Source organism: Chenopodium quinoa, unplaced genomic scaffold, assembly GCF_001683475.1.
Source record: "Chenopodium quinoa cultivar QQ74 unplaced genomic scaffold, ASM168347v1, whole genome shotgun sequence".
Classification (NCBI taxonomy): domain Eukaryota; kingdom Viridiplantae; phylum Streptophyta; class Magnoliopsida; order Caryophyllales; family Amaranthaceae; genus Chenopodium; species Chenopodium quinoa.
In genome coordinates, this window is record NW_018742914.1 from 7,922,669 (window position 1) to 7,946,063 (window position 23,395).

At 33.8% G+C, this 23,395-nt stretch overlaps 1 protein-coding gene and 1 long non-coding RNA gene across 2 annotated transcripts; both read right to left on the bottom strand.

Annotated features, from left to right (window-relative positions):
• Window positions 1–327: 327 nt before the first annotated feature.
• LOC110728133 (5-oxoprolinase-like) lies at window positions 328–6,161 on the bottom strand. The gene is made up of 2 exons (XM_021907779.1): window positions 6,093–6,161; window positions 328–4,483 (listed from the first exon to the last, which is right to left on the bottom strand). The coding sequence occupies exon 2, from the start codon at window positions 4,444–4,446 to the stop codon at window positions 643–645; it is 3,804 nt and encodes a 1,267-aa protein (XP_021763471.1). The 5' UTR covers window positions 4,447–4,483; window positions 6,093–6,161; the 3' UTR covers window positions 328–642.
• Window positions 6,162–12,081: 5,920 nt separating this feature from the next.
• LOC110728134 lies at window positions 12,082–12,864 on the bottom strand. Its single transcript, XR_002512648.1, has 2 exons — window positions 12,551–12,864; window positions 12,082–12,467 (listed from the first exon to the last, which is right to left on the bottom strand). It is a non-coding gene; the product is annotated as an uncharacterized LOC110728134 (long non-coding RNA).
• Window positions 12,865–23,395: the final 10,531 nt, after the last annotated feature.

Sequence of the window (23,395 nt, forward strand, 5' to 3'; positions counted from 1 at the left end):
CACTCACCACTTTTACTTATGTTAGCGTTGCTACATTTGGCGTTGTTTCTTTGTTTCAGTACCCATAGGTATCTGTCGCTGCTTGAGCTATTTCAACACAGCAGGCGTTTTCTCCAGCTGAAGGCATCCATATAGAATAACTACTTTGCTCTTAATAATTCAGAACATACAGCTTCTTAATGCATCTTCTGTACCATTACCAATAAACTTGTCTACTTGTAGAGTTGTAGGTCACAATTTCGAATACCATTACTAATAAACTTATCTACTTGCAGGTCACAATTTCAAATCTCAAATCCAATGAGAATAATAGTTTAACATTCAAACTAGAATAAAAAACAAAATGTTCAATGCAAATTGAAAAATAGACTTATTCATCACAAAGGCGACAAAACAGTGAAATGGAAACGAGGCATATGTGATCTTTTTCTCGATTAACATAAAAAAAAATTAGCAGCAAGCTATTTTATTGTTTCTGCTACACTTTATTTTCACCTCAGTCAAAAGAAAAAAAAAAGGAAGCTCTTGCTATCTGTATGGTGAGCAGGTCCTTGGACAATCATAGCCAACATTACAATTTCAAATAATGCAGACTTTACCTTTGGTGTACACATTCAATGTTCTATTGGCAGCATCTGGCTTCTAGAGAGTAGAACCAAATCCCCCTCCCCCTGGAGTTAAAATCACTATAGTTTCTCCACCCTGTACATGAATGGTATTTTTGCCTCCTAAATAAATTTTTCTCTTATCTTTAGTAATTAGGTAATTAGCACCACGAGCCCCGTCTTTTCCTCCTCTCAATCCTCTTGGAGCATGAACACGTCTCTCAGAAAGAATGCTGACTGTGACTGGCCTCCTGAATTCAATCTCCCTCACAAGCCCATCTCCTCCTCTGTGAACCCCAGCACCGCCACTATTCTCTCTGAGACCAAATTTGTGCAGAATCACTGGGTACCTCTGCTCAAATATCTCAGGATCAGTCATGCGAGTATTAGTCATGTGACACTGGATACCACTAGTACCATCCCATGTTGGACCAGCCCCACATCCACCTCCAATAGTCTCATAATAACCAAATGTGTTATCCCCGAAAGTCAGATTATTCATGCAACCTTGAGAGCAAGCACATGCCTGGAACGCAGTTAGTATGACATCAGTGACTCTCTGAGATGTGAGAACATTGCCACCCACCACAGCAGCTTTGTCACTTGGAGAAAGAAAAGAACCAGGAGGAATGTAGATTTTTACAGGGGCAAGACAGCCTTGATTTAGAGGAATGTCAACATTGACCAAACAGCGTAGGCAATATATAACTGCAGCAGCTGTAACTGCTTCTGGTGCATTCCAATTGCCGTATACTTCAGGGCTTGTCGAAGAGAAATCAAATAAAGCTTCTCCCTTCTTTGAATCAATTGTAAGTTTGAGATGAATAGTAGAACCATCATCCATATAATCTTCCTCTTCAATGGTTACACTGTCACCTGCTTCAGGTCCACTAGATGAAGCTGACACTTTAGCAGCCACTGATTTCAGCATTTCTCTAACAGCTTCTTCTGCATTGAGCTGTACATATTTCATGTATGCATTTACAGTCTCCAAACCATACTGATCAATAAGCTCTTTGATAAGTGAAATGCCTCTTTGATTAGCAGCAACTTGTGCATGGAGATCTGATAAATTGTCTTGGAGCCTCCGGGTTCCAGGGATCTTATGAGCAGGATCATCAAAGCATGGGTACTGGAGAAGTTTAACTATACCTTCCTCCTGAAACACACCCTTTTCAACCAGCTTGAAGGCTTTGATAGCAGCCCCTTCTTCCCATATAGCCTTGGAGAAAGGAGGCATGCTTCCAGGAGTAATACCTCCAATTTCAGCATGATGACCCCTACTAGCCACAAAAAAGACCAGTTTTCCATTATCAAATACAGGAGTGATAACAGTTATATCAGGAAGATGGCTACCACCAGAACAGGGATGATTAGTGACCAGCACATCTCCTTCATTCAAATTATCACCCCAGTACTTCAATTGCCAACAAACAGTACTTGACATAGCGCCAAGGTGCACAGGAACATGAGGGGCATTTGCTACAAGCCCTCCATCAGGATCAAAAAGAGCACAGGAAAAATCTAGCCGTTCCTTAATGTTTGTCGATATTGAAGTCCTCTGGAGAGTCCGCCCCATCTGCTCAGCTATTCCCATAAACCTGTGGTTGAAAATTGAAAGCTGCACAACATCTGCAACTTTGTCTGAAACTGTTGTTATGTTTGAAGTTGAGTCAATCTCAATTTTGATGTTTCCGTACTTTGTTATCACAGCTCTACAATTTGGCTCCACAATCACTGTACTGTTACCATTCATGATAATAGCAGGGCCAGGGATGGCATGACCATAACCCAAATTTTCAAGCTTAAACACAGGTGTCTCTTGCCACCCGTTTTGAAAATAGACCTTTAAAAGACAATGACTGATTGGGTTTTCTGAAGCAGGATTCTGAGCTTTGGGTTTCAAAATATTAGTGACTCCCACGCCCCGAACTCTTACGTCACAGACAAGGATGCTTCTGTTCTGCAATTTGAATCCATACTCCTGCTGGAACAGCTTTACAAATTCAGTAGTGTAGTCGAATGCTGATCCATCATCACTTTCTTGTTTTTTGACCATAATGGCTGTATCTGTACCCTCATATCTCAGATTCAAATAAGTTTCAGTTTTGATGTTCTCTTTTTTAATACCTTGTTCTTCCAGCTTGTGTTTCACCTGCTCCAGCAATTTAGCTTCTCTAAGAGAGGCTTCCTGAACCGATTCACTGCAATAAACAGCAGAATATGGCTCTTGAGCCTCTTCCACAACATCAGCTAGTCCCATGCCATATGCACTCAGTATACCACAAAATCTATGGATTAATACTTCTTTCATACCCAACGACCGAGCAATAGCACAAGCATGTTGGGGCCCAGCACCTCCAAAGCAAGCAAGAGCATGGTTCCGTGTCTCGTGGCCTTTCATCTCTGTCAATTGACGTATTGGACGACACATTGTCTCATTAGCAACATTGACAAACCCAAGTGCTACCTCCTCAACAGACATATCTTTTGCCGACGGGTCCTGGCTCTTCCTGTGCAAATTTATTTGCTCAGCAAGCTTCTTGAACTCTTCTCTGGTTGCAAGGACATCTAAAGGCTGGTCTTCGTTGGGTCCAAATATCGAAGGGAAGAAATCAGGTATAACATAACCCAGCACTAAATTTGCATCTGTAACTGCTAATTCACCTCCTTTCCTGTAGCAGACAGGGCCAGGGTGAGCACCCACTGATTCTGGACCCACCTTGAAGGCTCCAAACTGGAATTTTAACTTTGATCCTCCACCAGCGGCAACAGTGTTTATGTCAAGCTGAGGAGCCTGAATAACTGCTCCTGCAATCTGAGTTTCGAGCACTTGTTCATAACCACCAGCATAACGACTGACATCCGTTGATGTACCGCCCATGTCAAACCCAATAAGAGGCTTATCTGTTTCAATCCCAAACAAAGTCTGTGAATAACCAACAACACCACCAGCAGGGCCTGATAAAACTGCTTTATGACCAGAAAATCTACTTTCAGGTGCTAGCCCTCCATCTGATTGCATAAATAGAACATTAACCTTCCCTAAGCCTTCATCAAACTTAGATATGAATCCAGACAAGTAATCTTTGATAACTGGGGTGAGATATGCATCCACACTAGCAGTTAGACCTCGTGGAACTGCTCGGACCATAGGTGTCAAGGCTGATGACAAGGACACATGTCTAAAGCCCATACTCAAGGCTAACTTCTCCACGGAAATTTCATGCTGTGGGTAGGTGTAAGAGTGCAACAACACGACTGCTAGACAGCTTATTCCCTTCTTCAACAGCCCATTCAGCAAAGGCCTCAAGGATTCTTCATTCAAAGGCTTTACAACTCTCACCAGTTCACCTGAAACGCCTTTAACAACATTTGATGACTTGACATCTTCTTCTGTATCAAGAACGAGTTCAACTCTCTCTTCAACCTCCAAGACCTCTTCGTAAAGATTTGAAGGCTTGGATACAGTAAGATCGAATATGTTTGGGCGAGCCTGATTCCCGATTTGCAGAAGGTCCCTAAAGCCTTGAGTAACACAAAGTGCAATTCTCTCACCTTTTCTCTCTAACAGGGCATTTGTAGCCACTGTTGTACCCATCCTTATCCACTCAATTTTGTCAGTGGGGATCTTGGAGGATCGAGGAATTTTTTCCCCAATGTATTCTTCCAATATTCTCCGGATGCCTTCAACTGGAGCATCATCATAGTTAGAAGGATCAACAGATAAAAGTTTCATAACATGGCCTTCAGTTTGACCAGGGAGTTCAGCATACACATCAGTAAATGTGCCTCCCCGGTCAATGCAAAACCTTAATTTCTCAGAACTGATGCTTCCCATTTGAACACACGATTTCCTGAAATCAGATAATCCTATCCTGTTTATTCACAGAAAAATGTCAGTTTATGTGGCAAATGAATATCTCCATGAAAAGTGAAAATCAATACATATCACAGACATCTCCCTAAAACTGAAAAGTCACCAAAACTCGAAAAAGGGACATAGAAGAATAGAAGATAGTGTTGTCCACGGGGGGATGGGAGGGGGGGGGGGCGGAGGTGGGGAGGTGGTTAATGGTTCACTAAATAGAAGGTACCCATAATGCCATAACACAAGGCCATGAAAAAAAAAAAAAAAAAAAAAAAAAAAAAAAACTCGGTCTTTCCGAGAATAATAGGCACATTGTTTGAACCCCTTATAAATTCAAGACACAATTTTACTCATAGACACTCTATTATAGTTAAGCCATTCTGATGCTCTCCCCATCACTCCATCATAAAGAACTACTTTTGAGGAATTGCAAAGCAGTTTTAGTAACCTGAGAGGGCAAAACCAATCATAAAACACTGTTATTTGAGAAGATGTGACAAATTTACCGGACATCTAAAAAGGCTAGTATGAGTGTGTGATTATCATTTCCGAACAAAGTGAGTACTCGAGTAGTTGTCATAACAAAAAAAAAGACACCAATTACGGATTAAATCCATATATTTCTAATAATTTTCCACCAAACCTATATTTTCCTTCCAACTACCAGAAATATCTATGTCACGGCTACAAAAAAGCAAGGGAATCCAATCCTAAAGATCACATTGACTGTACAATCTAAAGGAGCTAATAGTAAGTGGATGATCACACACTGCGTTACTCGGACTTGGGTGCCCACAACCGACACGGATATATGTCCATGTGTCCAACCTGGCTAGTTTTGTGAAATATTTACATAATTTTGAACTAAAATGAAGTATCCAAGTATCCTACCCATGTCTAAGTATCGAGGGAACCGAAGAGTTCGAGTAACATAGATCACACACGTGCTCCTTTCCCTCCACCCCTCCTCACCATCCCTTCTTGATAGGTGGGTGGAGTCGTAAAATCATACAAAGTATAGCCTAAGAGAATCGAATCCACATTTTTGAGCAATGATAGATTCATCCTCGGAAGGATACAAATATTCCAATTTCATGGTAATCCAAATATCCAATGTTCATACTTCATTTTACTCATTTTTTTTTAAAAAAAAATTGAGTTTTCTACAATTATCGGACTGATTTCATTCTTATTTTGTTCATTTTTAATCATAAAAATTTGAGTTTTCTACAATTATCGGAATGATTACTTACTTATTTTTAATCATTCTACACATCCCAATGATAAATAGATAATAACAAATGCAATTTTATTTTAATAAAAAAAAAAAGTTGAAATCTTGGATTCAATCCCACACCAAAAAGTTTGCAGCTCTAATTTGTAAAGAACTTAACAAGATGACCCACAAACAAAAATCAAATTCATCCAATTAATTCAAGAAAACATTTCAGCATATCTTTAATTTGGCTGTGCATATACTATAAGACAGCTTATTGTATGATATAATTAAGAAAGAGATGATCAAATCATATGGTTAAATCAAGAAATAAAATCCGTAATATATTTTCATTGAAAAATAAATAGAAAATGAAAAATGGAGGAGAAGAAAGATGTACCTGGTTCGCGAAAGATGTGTGAGTGAGTAGAGAAAAAACGCTATCGAATTTTGTTTTCTGCTCCACACTAATCACTTTATAATTGTTTTAAAGAAAAAACACCTTTCTAATCCCCAAACTCTCAAATGGTCAAACCTCAATCGCTAAGGGCTTGTTTGGCATCAGTTTTGGTTTTCAGTTTTCTATTTTTTTGAAAACCAAAAATCAAAACACAGGAAACAAAAAATAAAGGTGTTTCCATTTTTCTATTGTCAGTTTTCAAAATTATCATGATTTTAATAAGTTTAAATATTTTTTGATTTATTATGGGGCATATATCATATACTTTTAAAAAACAAAAAACAGAAAACCACAGTAATGTCAAACAAATCCTAAGCGTTCTATTTTAACTTTTACACTATTTATACGCACCTTTTGATTGATGTTCGTGCTTTTGACATAGGTATGAGTAATAAGCAAATGGGTTCACGAGTTTCCGCGATCTTATCCTCTTTTTTATACAGATAACATCTAACTCCATTGATTATTTATATATTCACTTTATCCCTTAATGATATACCTTGTTTGGTAAATAGCTTATTTGAACAAAATTAGCTTATTTGGCTGATAATAGATTACTGACTATTAAATAAGCTCTTTTTCTTTTTTTTTTTTTTTTTTTTTGACGGGAAATAAGCTCTTTTTCAATTAGCATTACCCCACAATTTTTTTTTTTAAAATTGTAGGGAATATTTCAAGCATTATTTTATTAAAACTGTAGGGAATATTTCAAGCATTATTTTATACAGGAAATAAGCTCTTTTTCTTTTTCTTTTTTTTTGACGAGAAATAAGCTCTTTTTGAATTAGCTTATTCGATTATTATGGTGAAATGACACTTATATCCTCATTTAATTAAAAATCCTTTATGAAATATCTAACCCCACAATTAGCTTATTGGTCATTTCCTTTAAGAAATCAGTTATTTACCAAATACTTTTATACAATCAGCTAATGAAATAAGTGAGTCAAATCAGTTAATACAATCAGCTAGTCAAAATTAACTAACAAAATAATAGCTCAGTGGAGCCACTTCCCCTTTCCGCGGCTTAGACTTGGGATCGAGACACACCCCGGGCATTCCCACCCACAAATCCCTCCTGTGATAGGAAGGACTATGGGGCCAGCTTACCACTAAAATAAATAAATAAATATGCAAACAAATGAGTTTATAGATAGGCATCAAATTATTCTAAACTTGACTTTAACTTTGTATGATAGGGATAACATCTAACTTCTTTGACTATTTATATACTCCCGCGGTCTATTAATGATAGTCTCTTGTTGGTAATATTCATGAAAAGTAGGGAGAGATTAAGAGATAGTAATAAAAGTACATAAAAAAGTTAAATTTGCACAAATATTGTTACAAATACACCTGGTTATTGGGCGGGTCGGTGCGGGTTGGTTACGGGTCGGGTAAAAGAGGGTCACATTTTATAGGGTCAATATTGGCTCAGGACAATGCGGGTCGCGGTTCAATAGCGGGTCGATAATGGGCGGGCTTACAAAATATCAATTAAAAAAATATTGGACAAAGCCATTATTTTTACATTACCTATTTAATTGATAAAGAAAATAGGTAATGTAAAAAAGCCATCGATAGGTAATGAAAATATTGGACAAAGCCATTATTGGACAAAGAAAATAGGTAATGTAAAAAAGCCATTACCTATTTAATTGACAAAGAAAATAGGTAATGTAAAAAAGCCATTATGGCTTTTTTACATTACCTATTTAATTGATAAAGAAAATAGGTAATGTAAATAGGTAATGAAAATATTGGACAAAGCCATCGATATTTTCTTTATCAATTAAATTGGAAAAACATTTTGGCCCTATATTGACCCTGTCCAATAAGGGTCATGTCTATTAAAGGTATTTTAAGCTTGGCCCTGACCCTATTATCATTAGGCTACCCTACCCAATAACCACCTCTAGTTGCAAATCAAGGGAAATTTTGGAAAAAAAACATATATTACTAGTACTTGAAAAAAGCAAATGAGATTATCATTTTGGGACTTAAAATTAATCATAAGGGACTATCAATAAGGGATGGAGGGAGCATAAGATTTAAAAAATTATCTTAAATCTTATTAGGACTATATAAAATTCAAAGTATTTGGAAATCAGTTCTGAATGGTTAAGTTGCAGTTCCTTTTCAATTGTTATTGCAAAGGATCGAATACGAATCCTCCCTACCAAATGTAGTCCCAAATCTCAATCACCATTACACCAAAAGTCAATTAATAGTTAATTTATCATTTAGCTGCCATGAATACATGATATTTAAGATAATTGAAAATAGGTATTCTAACATTTTGAAACACGCTTTACATTTCTATGGGTGTTTTTTAAAAATTGTACTCGTTCTTGTTTATTCTGCAATTGACAAATTTCAACCAAAACTCAGACATTTGTCCGTTTGCCTCATTCTTTTAAGGGGGCGTTTGGTTGGGGGGTTTCAAGAAACGAAATGGGAATCAACAGCTATGATTCCCTTTAATGTTGTTTGTTTGTCTAATTTAATCATTCCCTTTCCCCTCTGATTACCCAATTTCCTTCCATCATGATTCCCTAGCCCCCCTAAGGGAATCATCCATTACCCCAAAATCCTCTACACCCAACAACCATAACCAACTTTGACCACCATTAAAACATACACCACCACCTGACTTGGTCTACCGGAAACCTCCCACTGCCACAACCGTCCCCACCGACGACCCCACTGTAGCCGTCACCATCACCGACGACCCCACCGTAGTAGTCACCATCACCGACGACCCCACCTTCGAACGCCCCTACAATTCCAACGCTCTACGAAACCACTTTGAAACTACCATGATACAACCACAACCATTAATCAAAACCACCACAACCACCCCGAAGCCCCACCACCACCAGAAAAACCACATACAACCTCCCAATTACTACTAATATTAAAAAAAAAATTATAAGTGAAAAAATTACCTTGTTATATCATCAAATATGGCTTTAGATGGTCAAATGCACCCATAAAAACTCCAGATCTAGAGTTTTTAAGGGTGAATTTGACCTTCCAAACCTTTAATTTTACAAGTATATATATTTCATGGTGGAGGTACTAGAATAAGATGAGAGAGAAAATGTCGGTTATGGGGCCTTAGAGGGGCAGCGACGTGAAGGTGGCGGTGTGAACAAGTGGCGGTGAGAATAGGGCCGGGAAGAGATCAAGGCTGGAGGTGTGGACGGTGTTCCATTAATATGAGGGAGAAGACTGGAAGTTTTTTTTCAGAAGTGGTGGAAGACAACTTATTACTTATGTAACCAAACAACATACTACATTAAAGGGTATCATTTCCTTTCCCCCTCAATCCCTTTCTTGATTTCATTCCGTTTACCCCGTCTGAACCAAACGGCCCCCTAAATGGAGTACGATTCCGTAACTTTTACGGAGTAATGCATATTTTTACACTTCGTGTCGTCTTTCTTACTCCAAATTAAACAAATAACACCATTCCACTTCCAGGGATCGGAAACCGTAGCTACCTAGGAGTCTAAGTCTCTAGGAACAAACCCAAGGGAGACATTTGTTCATTTGTTGTTTGTGTGACAAGTTTGAAGGCAAACTTCCATGATTTCATGAACTAAAAATCTGATTTTCTCAAGCATATAAGTATATAACATAGATGTTTTGATCCAAGTTGTAAACATTTTTTTTAAGATTTTGAAGTTCGGATTCAATGGATATCAAGGATTAGGAAAGTACTACTGAATTTGGATCATCAATAGCTACGATTGCTTAGTTGCCATCAACCAAAAGATCTCAAAAAAAATTACTGAGTTCAATGTTAATTTCCTAATACCCGATTCCATTAAATGGTTCATAATAAGAAGTTACACTTACGCTTTATTTGGATAGCAAAGAAGGAAGGAAAAGAAGGGGAGGGAAATGGAGGAAGGGAAGGGAAAAGAAAGGGAGGGAGAGGTGAGCTCCATTTTCCCTCCAAATCTCTCCAATTTTGGAGAGATTATGTTTATTAAAGAGAGAAGGAAAATGGATCCCTCCCTCTCCTTTCCCTTCCTTCCCCCAATCTTTTACCCAAACAAGAGATTTTGTCCCCCTCCATTTCTCTTCTCTTCTTTTCCTTCCATTTCTTCCTATCCAAACGAAGTGTTAATGAAAATATGCCACTGTAAACTTATGAGAATATCAAGTCAAGATCAACGTGATCACCAAATCCTCTGAAAAATTGGCTGCTATATTCCATCAGAGAAACGAAAAAAAAAAAACTGTATTTATTGGAGCATATAACCACAGTAATAAAGCACAAATTTCTCATCATAAGAACAAGTACCATGTACTTGGAAATACTAATGCTCTGACCTATCATCCGCAGCAGTTCCAATGTACTCTATATAAGGTTTTCCCAAGTAAAATGTTTCAGAATCTCAATGCATAAGTTCAAAGCAAGAAACAATTTTGGCACTCTTTATACATAATCAACTCCTGTTCAAGGTACTGAACTCAGATACTACATATACAGTAATACAGTTACGGACTTACGAGACCACCCCAAAGCAGAAAGCACTAAAGCAGACATGAAAATAGGGGAAGGGCAAGCAAGCCGGATTTATGATAGCTGCTTCATAAATGGCTAAGAATGATGACCCTCTTTGGGCTGCTTGGGGATTGATCTTCCAGTATAATCTGATTGAATATCAGAAGGAAATCTAAACATCTAATGAAGAAACTTTGGATAAATGACCTATGAAAGTCATGATAAGAAAGAACATCTATGATCAGCACCAAACCACCAGCAGCCTGTAGGCTATAATCTTGTAAAGTACTTCGTCTATAACCTTCTAACAATCACCTCTTACACCAAGCTCAACACTTTCAGACTTTCAGCAAACAGCCCCAAATTGTGACCCAAACTCGAGAAATCCAACAATACAATCACAAATAGATTCAACAACACAATCCCAAAATATAACCCAAGTTCAAGAAATCCACCAACAATTCCAATATATGAACAAACTCAAAATAATCAACAATACAACCCCAAAAACATAGCCCAAGCTCAAGAGATACAACAATACACCTAAATATGACCTAAACTCAAAAGATCCAGCATTATAATCCCAAATATATCATGAGCTCAAGAAATTCACCAATACAATTCCAAATTTCCAATATATGAACCAAACTCAAGATATTCAACAATTCAATCCCAAATTGTAATTCCAGATTTCCAGCTCAGGGAATTCAACATTAAAATCCCAAAATATGACACAAGCTAAGAAAATCAACACTACAATCCCAAATTGTAATTACAGATTAAGGCATTCAACATTACAATCCCACAATATGACACAAGCTCAAGAAAATCAACACTACAATCCCAAATTGTAATTACAAATCAAAGAATTCAACATTACAATCCCAAAATATGACCCAAGCTCAGGAAATCAAACTACAGTCCCAAAAGATGATCCAAGCTTGGGAATTTCACTGATAAAATTGCAAACTATGACCCCAAGCTCAAGAAAATCAACAATACAAACCCAAAATATAATCCAAGCTCAAGAAATTCTACAGTACAACCTCAAAACACGAGTTCTCCGAGTAGTACCAAAGAAGATCGGATAGACTTTCACTTGGTACTGCACCAAACAATTCTCTAAATCTTGCAACACCAACTACAGCAAGGCAACATAATCACAATTCTACAGCCCAAACAAACATAAAATAAACAAACGGAAATCAGTATCAAATTCATTGGTTTTTATCTTTTGTGTAGAAACCAAACCAAAGCAATCCCCAATTCTTCAACATACCTAAATAAATTCACTACACTTCTCAGATCCAACACAGGTAATTGGGTATGTGTTCAAGTATTCGGCTTTGAGATCAGAATCAACATAACATAAAACATAAACTTCCAATCAAACAAAAATTACATTTAATCCAAATAAAACATCATATTTATAAAACAAAAGGATAATCACTATCAATCAACAATTAGATGTAAACTTAGGTTCAGAAGCCAGATCAAACTGCCGAATTTGCCAAACAAACCATTATTCTTCATTACAATTAACTTGACAATAAGACACTCCCTTTGAACTCCTCAAACCCATAAACTCTAGATCAGATCAATCACACTAATGTTACAACAATACAAACCCCCAAAAATTTTCTTACCCAGAATTAAATCAATTAAAATTTACAACCCAACTAATTTTGGGGGTGATAATTATCAATTATTTCCTAATTTTAACTACTTCCTTCTTGCTTTCGCTTTCAGATTGTGCCTTCTTCTTCGCTAATTTCTCTTGCAACGCTTTTGCATCCCTAATCAAATCAAACCCAAATTATAATTGATTCTCAGAATTTGAAAAATATTTGATTAATCATACAAATCTGAAAAAGGGTACCTTTCTCGACGCTGCTCAGGTGTTAAACCGTCAGTTTTAGACGTCTTCGTTTTGCTAGAATTGCGAGCTTGAGCTCTTTCACGATCTTTCTCCCTTTGATTTCCGCGTTAGCTTGAATTAAGGCTCAAACAAAGAACACCCAGAAAATTTACGAAAAAAGTTAACAAATTAAACAAAAGTTCGTTTAATTCCCGAGAAAACCCAGATCAAGTTGAATTCTTTAATTTCAAAAAAAATAAAAATTGAAAGGTGGGTTTTTTCGGGAATTAAACAAAGTTAGATTTAATAATGTTATAAAAATAGAAAGATGGAAAGGATATGACTCGTAATGTCAAGATTAAAGCGACGAAGAAGAGAATAAAAGCGTCGTAAAACAGGAGATTGATTGAGTTTTTGTGAGAAAAAGAGTGCAGAGTTTGATGGGTAGATGGTTTGAAGGTTGAAGATAAAGATGGAAGGAAGGTTCGAGAGAGTGGAAAAGTGTAAAAAAAGGAATATGTGAGTTGCGATGAGATAGAAGGGTCGAGAAGCCGCGGTTAATTGGAAATTGCCGATTAGAGGTGGTGGTCATGGATCAGGCCGATGGCAAAATAAAGATGGGCTGGGATGAGTCGGGTTAAGGTTCGGACCGAATATGCTTGTCCATAACCTCCGTAAGGTCTTGTTCACTTCACCTTTAAAAAATAACTAGTTTTGTGCCCCGGCGATGCTCGGGTAGTTTATGGACTTTTAAGATAAAATTATACTATTATGATTTAATTTGATTGAAAATAGATAGAATTCTAAATTATCTATTTTTGCTACAAAGTCAATTTATATTGATACTTGGCGAAAAATTAAAACACTAAATGATGTTGTCTTGTGGCCTAATTATAAATTTATTATTTGGTATTTTATAGAAGAAATAACTCTAAACTAATAATCTTATTCTAAAATTCTATCCTAATCTAATATCATATAACTAATATATAAAGCTAAACTTTTAGCCAGGTCACGAGACAGCGACATTTGGCATTCTAACTTTTCGCCAATTGTCGCGCCACGTTGGATAGATTTAAATACACTTCATAAGATAAAAAAGTTAGTTTAAAATTCTATTTTGAATCAAATTTGGATAGAATTTTAGGATAAAATTGTTAATTTAAAGTTTTATTTTCAATGAAATAAAATTTGAGTGTCGCGCCACGTTGGATAGATTTAAATCGACTTCATAAACAACCCGGGCATCGCACGGGGCACAAAACTAGTATATATATAAAGGGAAGTTTTTTCCCGAGTTTTTAGAGAGCCACGTAGGATCTAATTTTCTCAGCGCCCCACGTAGGATTATAAATCTTAGAAGTAGCCAATTAAATACGAGATTATTAATTTCTTTTAGAATTAAATAATTTAAATGCCATGTAAGCAAAATTGGCAAATGAGATTTTTAATTTTTAATTAATTAAATATTATATATTATCTTTTAATATTAGGAATTTTATCTAAATATATAACAAATTTTAAAAAAAATCAAACAAACCGTGCATCGCACGGGAATCTTTCCTGACAATATATTTATTTTTCCTTCTTATATTTTTAATTGACTTATCTTAAATCAAATTTTTAAAATAAATTTGTTTTAAAATATTTTATACCATCAATTTTAATTGATATTTTTGTACCGTACAACTAATCAATTTTTTTAATTTTTTTTTAAAATTAGATCTTTAAATATTTTCGTATCTTTTTTGTAGCTATCATTTGTATTTTTTGTAAGCTAACCTATATAAAGCATATTGTACTACTCCCTCCGTCTATTAATTACATGCCTACTTCTTTCATTAATCACATAATAAAGAGAAGTAGACATATAAATAAGGAACGGATGGAGTTGATGTAAACGTTCTATACCGTATTTTACCCTCACTTTATAGTTATTTCCGTATGGTTTTTGAGCTCTACGGAGCTAAAAAATAAATAAATAAATAAATAAACCGTGCATCGCACCGGCTTCATCTAGTTTGATTGAAAGTAGAATTCTTACCTAATTTTTTTTATCTTATGAAATCTATCCAAGGTGGCGCGACATTTGACGTTTGTATCATATCTAATATATATATATATATATAAAAAGGGGAGTTTTTTCCTGAGTTTTTAGAGAGCCACGCATGATTTAATTTTTTCAGTGCGCCACGTAGGAATATAAATTTTAGTGGTAGCCAATTAAATAAGAGATTATTAATTTCTTTTAGAATTAATTAATTCAAATGCCATGTAAGCAAAATTAACGAATGATATTTTTAAGTTTAAATTAATTAAATATAAATATTATCTTTTGATATTAGAAATTTTATCCAAATATGTAACAAATTAGCACATAAATACAAAAAAAAATAAAAAAAAAAATAAATAAATAAATTTCAAACAAATCGTGCATCGCACGGGCTTCATCTAGTGAAGTCTATTTAAATCTATTCAAGGTGGCGCGACACTTGGCGAAAAGTTGGAATGCCAAGTGTCACTATTTCGTGACCTAAAAGTTTAGCTTTATATATTAGTTATATGATACTTCGTATTAAGTAAATATAATTTCAGTTCAGTAAAAATAAGTTCAGTTCAATAAAATTCAGTTATCTTAAAGAAAAATTACAATAGAAAATCAGTAAAATAATTTCAGTTCAACAAAAATAATTTAACTTCAATAAAATTAATTTAAGTTCGGCAAAAATAATTTAAGTTCAGCAAATATAATTTTGTTTCAGTAAAAATAATTTTAGTTCAGCAATAATAAGGTGAAGTGAACGGGGACTAACCAGATTTAATGATTTATCATGCCTTTTTGGGGTGAACCAACAAAATTATACGTAACTAAACATGTGAAAAATGCAATTTTTGCATTCTTCGGTCACCTTTTTGTAGTCTATGCACATTGAAAAAAATATATAGTCCTTTGTCAAATATATATATATATATATATATATATATATATATATATATATATAGTAATGTGAGTTTTTTTTTTTTTTTTTTTGAAGTTTAGTAATGTAAGATCTTGTTAGACTCCTTTTAAAGTTTACAATAATTTTTTTTATTTTTTTATTTTTTATTTTTTTGTTTAAATTCTACTATATACTTCTGTATAATTTAAGGTATTAATGTTATAAAGTGTGAAATTTCTAATTTTACCATTAAAAATAAAGGAAGAATATTATTAATCAAATTAAGGCCTGTTCACATTTACTTAATTTCAGTTCAGTTCAGCTCCAATCAGTTCAGTTCAGTTCAGTTCATTTCATCTCTAATCAGTTCAGTTCAGTTCAGTTTAGCTCCTAATTTCCCTCTCTCATAAAATATTCAGTTCAGTTCAATTCAGCTTCAATAGTTTAGTTTAGTTCAGTTTAGCTTATTTCAGTTAATGTGAACAGACCCTTAATGCATTGAAAACTGACATAAATTTGACTTTGTCAAACAAAGAGTAATTTTGTGGTCAAAGAAATGGATGGATTTGGATATGATTAGCTACTCAAATTTAAAGAGGACATCTAAAATAGCTAGTATAATCCTTTATCTCTTACGAGTATTAAGGGGGAAAAAATGATATTTTGAAAGAAATTTTCAAGATGAATCCAATTAGGGCTTGTTCTCTTACGTTGAAATTCAGTTCAATTCAGCTCAACTTTCAATTTCCTTCTCTTATAAAATATTCACTTCAGTTCAGTTCAGTTCAGCTCTCAGCTCAGTTCAGTTCAGTTCAGCTCAGTTCAGTTTAATTCAGCTCAGTTCAGTCAATGAGAACAGGACCTTACATTCCATATAATAGGATTTTGTTATTTATAATAGTATATTTATTTATTTATTTATTTTATATATAGTAGAAGTTTTTAAATGTTGATTAACAAATTCAAAGTGTAACCATTGAAAAGAGACCGAGAGAGTATTAGCTACAATTTCTTTTGGTAGCTAGTGAAATTGATTAGATAGACAAGTGATGACCAAAAAAGAGCGAGAAAAAGATACTATTTGATCAAACGGAGTGAAATCATTTGTCTATTTATTGTTAATTGCATTATATTGCAATAATCATCATATCTCAAAAAGTATTAATCCTCTATCTAATTAGAGAATTGAATCGTTACAATACTACAACACAATATAAATCATGACATAGCAATAAGACATGTAGTAGTATAAGTTTATCAAGGACATTTGGGCTTTCCTTCCTTTGTTTTCCAATTATTGTAGCATGGACATTCTTCTCTCCTCCCATAAGTGCCTGATGGTACGCACAAACATTTATCACAGCACTTGTTGCAAAAAAATAGACAAGGCTTCCTATGTTGAGTTGCCGAGCACCGGTAATCACATGCTGCCGGACAATCTGCGAATTTGAAGCATCCGATTAGCTATTAGTTGCGCGAAATGAGAAATTCTTTTCCCTTGTTGCATAACGTGGATGATGTGGTGTTGCTATACAAAAACTATCTTATTAGGAAGAATAATAGGCAAAATTTCTCCGATTTTTGAAGAAATGTTAGTGTGTAATTGTAAAATTTCATGCTTATATTTTGGCCATTGACCCATTTTTTTTTTCTTGTTTATATGGAAATTATCATATGAGCGAATATTTACCCTAATTAACCAACACTAGACGAAACCTAGCAACCTTACAATTTTCAATCTTAAAAAAAATGAGGAAAAAAAGTGCTACATACCTTCTAATTTCACCGAACCTTCGCCACCAGCCTAATTATAAACGATGAATTACATAAACACAAAGTGAAAGAAAAATTAGATTTATTTGAATTGGATAGAATTTAACGAATACACACAACTTATATAGAGGTAGTTAGAGTAAACGTAGATAGAGATGTCAAAAACTTACCATTGAAACTTCAATAATTATCATTGACACAAATAGGAGCAGCAAAAACTTGACAACAGCCATACTAGAAATACTTCAATTCAACTATTAGTATTTACTTGTGTGCGTTTTTGAAGGGATGGTTAATGTGTATATGTTGGTGACTAATCATGTATTATCATGTTGTTAAGTGCCCCTTATATAGAGATGTCACTTATCCTTTGGAAGGACATGAATTATTGAAATTTGGGAACAATCTTTTTAAATATGGTTATGTTCCATCAATTTGGAAATTTGGGATTTTTTTTTTTCATTCCAACTCATTCTAGCTTATGTGGCTGTATCAAATGAAATCAATTGTGCATATTTCTTCCCTAATTAATAAAATGTGGAATATGGAAAAGATATATTTGTGTTTATGTAATAATTATTGAGATAACAAATCTCAAATGATCATTTTCATCTTAATATTATGTTTTTTATTTTTTTGACAAAGGAGAACGAAAATAATATTTTACAACGCATTTTGTAATATGTGCGGCTGGCAACACCATGTTGTCGTTTATTAAAAAAAAGCCAAAATAAGTGATCGAGTAATCCTTACAATGCTGATCGAATAACCCTTATATTACTAACTGAGTAACCCCTATAACACTAACGAAGTAACCCATGCAATAGTGATCGAGTAACCTCTATAATATTAACAAAGTAACTCTCATAATGGATGTCCACACAATATTAGGGGTGAACATGTGACGGGTACCCGTACCATTAGTACTAACAGTTCGGGTACCCGATAACCAATATCACTAAAAATGATATCCATAAACCGAATCGATAAGTTCGAGTACCCGGACTTCGGGTATCCGAATTTTCGGAACGGTTATCGGGTACCCAATAAAGTATCCAATAGTGATAATTAAACTTAATAAATTAGTTATTATGATATATTTTAACACTAATTAACAACAATACCACATGATCTTGACCAAATTATTAATTATATTACTAATCATTGATATTATATAGTGATTATGAAGTAAAGTAAGAGTTCAGATTTTGGAAAAAATAGATTTAAGTAGGATAAAAAAAAATTGCTTATCGATTCGGAACGGGTAATTGTTTTTAAAATGATACCCAATAACTATATCCGATAACAAATTATCGAAACAGGTACCCGAACCGTTATGGTTATCGAATCGGGTACCCTAATTTTCGGAACGGTAACGAAACGGGTTTTCGATTTTTCGGATAGTTTTGCTCAACCCTACACAATATGGCTAGCCACTTTTAAAAGTTGGTTAATATTTTATATTTATGGTCTTATGGACCCAAGAATCACATAAAAGTTGTATTTTAGATACTTGTGATTGTTGTGAAGTTGTGATCACTTAGCTTGGTGTCCAATTATAAATTTTCTATTGTATGATTATATCCTTATTCAATTTTGTGACGACGTTAGGGGTGTTTGGTGTGGATGATTAACTAGTTTAGTTGGTTAAAATTTTGAGATAATATTCAAGACCTATGATCAAAACCTGTCACTATCATTTGCCTCATGACTCTTTTTATACATCTAACAAAAAAATAAAGGGGTTTTTGGTACCGGACGTACATTAGAAGCGGAATGGAAAGCAAACGTGTAAGAGCATGGTTGCAAAGGTAAGTTTTTTTTTGACATTATAGCATATTATAAGACAAAAGATTGTTGATCAACACTTGAGAATAGGGGGTGTAAAGGAATCCTCCTCCTAAACATAAGTAAATGGTAGAGATTGAACTTGCAACCTTAAAGTTACAAAGTGAGTTCCCACCTTAAATTTAAATAAGTTGTAAGGCTATAACTACTATTAAACGGTAAATTTTATACTTGTACGAAGTATTATTCTTTTCAATCGATATAAAGTATTTCTAGGGGTAACGTTTCCTTAATTTTAGGTTCGACTTGTATTATTTTGCATTAAGTTTTCCTTGATATTAAATGTGAGTCTAATTGGGTGGAAAAAAAACAAACAAGAACCAAATATAACTGCTCAAATTTATTGTCTCCTCTAGGAAACACAAACATCAACAAATTAAGGAGAAATTGACAAGTTTTGAAAGCATCCTAAATGGTCTTAGTTCTTTTAAGGGCACTTTGGGGATCCTCTTTTAGTTTTCCACTGATCATAGCAAGGACATTCCTCTCTGCGCCCATATGTTCCTGAGGGTACACAATGGCATTTCATGCAGCATTCGTTGCAATACATCAAGCATGGCTTTCGATGCTCCGTTTTTGAGCACCTAGCGTTACATGCCCATGGACAATCTACAAAAACAACATCCAAAAACGGAACATGGAAATTATTAAACCATATAATAAATAATACTACCTCTGTTACATATTATTTGCAACGATTAGACATTTTCTCTCTCTACTTTATGTCAAATCGTTGCAAATAATATGTAACGGAGGTAGTAATTAAGAATACGACACCATTTTATTATTTAGATTGAGTTTGTTTAATGTTATAATCAATCTCGAAATAATACACATACATGATTGTTACAAATCTACAATGTTACTCCGTAGTTACAATCTTGCTCTTAGAAACAAAACAATTACAGAGTACTATTAAGGGAGATTCAAGGTTAAGTTCAAAGGATTATATATGTGTACCTTTTGGTTTCACTGATCCTTCTCCGCCAGCCTAATTAAAAAATGTAAATATATATGGGTTAGCGATGTCTTAGCTAGCAATATAATAGGGATAAGAGTATGTATAAAACACATGAACAAATGCCATGACCAATAAATTAAAAGCTACCATGAATGATTATAATAAATAAAGGACTTACAATTGAAACTTCAATTTGGAGTAATAATGAGAGAAGGAGGAGCAAAAGCACAAATGAACGAAACAAAGAGGAAGAAAAAGCCATTGATACACTTATGGTTTTGAGCCTCTAAGTGACAATAAGAATCGTACTGAAATTTTATTGTCACAGAATTAGAGTTATTTATAAGAGAAAATTTAACAGATTTATCATTTATGTAGTGTATGTGCCAGTTATAAAGGAATTTTCTCGATATATAATGGACATTTGGACACATTTGATTTACAACTTATAAAAATTAATGTAACAAGACTAAGGGGGTCTGATCTCCTACGATTATTTTCAGCTCAGTTTAGTTCAGCTTTTAATTCCCTTCTCTTATAAAATATTCATTTCAGTTTAGTTAAGTTCATTTCAGCCGATTTCTGTCAATGAGAACATGCCCTAAGTACATGACATACTAATACCTTTTTTGGGAAAATTTGTTAGAGCGTCTTATAGTAGCATAACAAAGTTTGAAGTGTAATGAACGTTATAAATTGACTTATTAAATACATGATTGCTAATATTTGGGTCGAACTTTGATAACTTTGACCATTGTCTCATTAATTTATAAGAGATTATATAGTCAAGTGAGGTCTTTTTGAATTCATCTCGTTATATATTTTATTAATATCTAATTTTATAATTTTTACGCTTATAAAAAAATAGGAGTTTAAAGATACTTTTTAGAGATCGTGACAAGTCAAATGGGACAATAAATAAGGGAGAGAGGGTATATGATACACTCAAGTTTATTCGCTGCATGATGCTCCATGTGTCACGTATAGTGTATTAGTGTGTTACTTTGCATACTATGTTAGAAATATGATGCAATAATCTATATAAATTGCATACAAAGGAGCTAAATTAAATTGAAAAATTAAGATAATCCAAACATTAATTTTACTTTTTTGGTGTTTAGAGAGCTACAAGGGCGGGTGATGAGAATCGATCTCAAGACCGGGAGCCTAGGGGAACTCTAATTACTTGAGTTATCCCTCACTCTCAAGTCTCAACGTTAATTTTTACTAATTATGTGTGATTTAATCACACACGATTCAAAATTATTACGAAGTACCAATTTAAGAGATACGGCGTACATTAATGGTCGGATTTTATGTAGGCAAATGGTGATGTAACCCTTAATTCTCTAAGGAATGCATATGTCATCGGCCAACATTTTCTTTTAAAATGCGCACTGTATACCGGGGTATATAATTTGTATATATCTTGTAGGGCCAATTTTAGAATTTTTTTTTTGGTTTGAAGGAAGCCAACTTTAGACTTTTGTACTGTATTCACTGGAATTACTTTACTTTTACTTAATATCCCAAACTTTGTTACTCATTAATTGTAGAGATGTATCATTAAATGGATATTTATCATTAAATGTTTGTTTCAAAAAAAAAAAAATTAAATGCATAGCATCACATGTGATTTTGTAACATTTATTAATGATCTTATTGAACCAGAACCTCATAAGGGTCATCCCAACATGAATTTAGGGTCTGTTCTCATACGTTTATTTTCAGTTGAGTTCAGTTCAGTTCAGCTCTTAATTTTCTTCTCTTAAAAAATATTCAGCTCAAGTTTAGTTCAATTCAATTCAGTTCAACCTATGAGAACAAGCCCTCAATGTCCATTTTTTTTAAAAAAAATCCTTTCAATAATTAAAAAGTCATGGATAAAACGAACATTTACAAATGAAATCTAAATTAACAAATATATAAAATTGATTCAAATAAAGTTCTTTCATCAAAGCTACAATCGTTGAATGAATCTTGTATAGTAATACATCTCTCGCATACATCGATGGAATATACAACCTTTTCGGAGAGATGATCTAATGATTAGTTTTAACCATAAGGATGATATTCATCTAATTTACTTGAACGTCTTTGAAAATGTGACAATCATTCCAATCCTAAATAAATCTTTTCCAATGAACTAATAATAGGGCAAAAGATGATTGCCTTTTTTATTTTAATAAACCCTAACTCCAAAAAAAAAGCCTATATAAAAACAATTAATTAAACTAACAAAAATTAATGATGACTCCGCCATAGGGAGACACTCCACCAATGCCCATTTGAAAACAAGTTAGATTATATTATCGTTTTAAATGCGATTTTTGTCGCTTTAAAAGTATAATTCTATAGTAAAATGAATAATGAAATTTCACATTTGGAAATTAAATAATAATACAAATAATAATTAAATTAAATAATAATACAAATATAGAAGACCTCATTTGATAAATTTTATATAAGTATTAATTTTAGACAGATTAAATATGCAAAAATGAGATGAAATAATTTTTTAAATTTTTTTTTAAGAAATAAACATAGCCTCCCTTGACAAGCCCTTAATCTATTTCAATGACATTAAATTTGTGAGACATGATGAAATGATCATACACCCTAAATGGCGAAATGACTAATATTTGATGGATCCCTCTTTTGACAACCACTATTTGATGGATCCCTCTTATTACAACCACTGGGCCTTGTCCATTGGGCCTTTTTATACACTGACGCCTTTTAAGGCAAATTATAATATGCACCATCGTGCATCTAGTTCTATGTGAACCACCAATAAAAATATGATGTCTCTTCTATTTCCTCCTCTACTTTCCTAATTTTTTTTTATTTCTTTCTCCTTTATTTTCTCTCTCCTCTATTTTTCTCTCTATTTTTATTTTTCTCTCTCTTGAATTCATTCATCATCCTTTTAATTAAATTCCTTCATCACCATTATTGATCATCATAGATTGAATTCCTTTGTTATTATAAATTAAATTCAAATTTTGTTTTCTTCAACCTTCGATTTGAAGCTTTGTTAATGGATGGAGTTTTTACAATGAAGTAGTGAAGATAAAAATGGCGCCGTCGTCGAGGAGAAGGTGGTTAAGACGACGAAGATGATTATTTTCCGATGAGATTTCATTATCTAAATCACCATGGCTAGGTTTGAGTTTTGGAATGTGTAGCTTTCATATTCTTTTGATTTTTTTTAGTGATAATTGTGTATTTTGTTATGAACAGTTTTGTATTTGATTATATTTAAGTATTTTGAACAATGTAAGTTAAAAATATGAACGTATGATACGTTTCCTATAAATACATATTTTTACCGACAGGTATTTT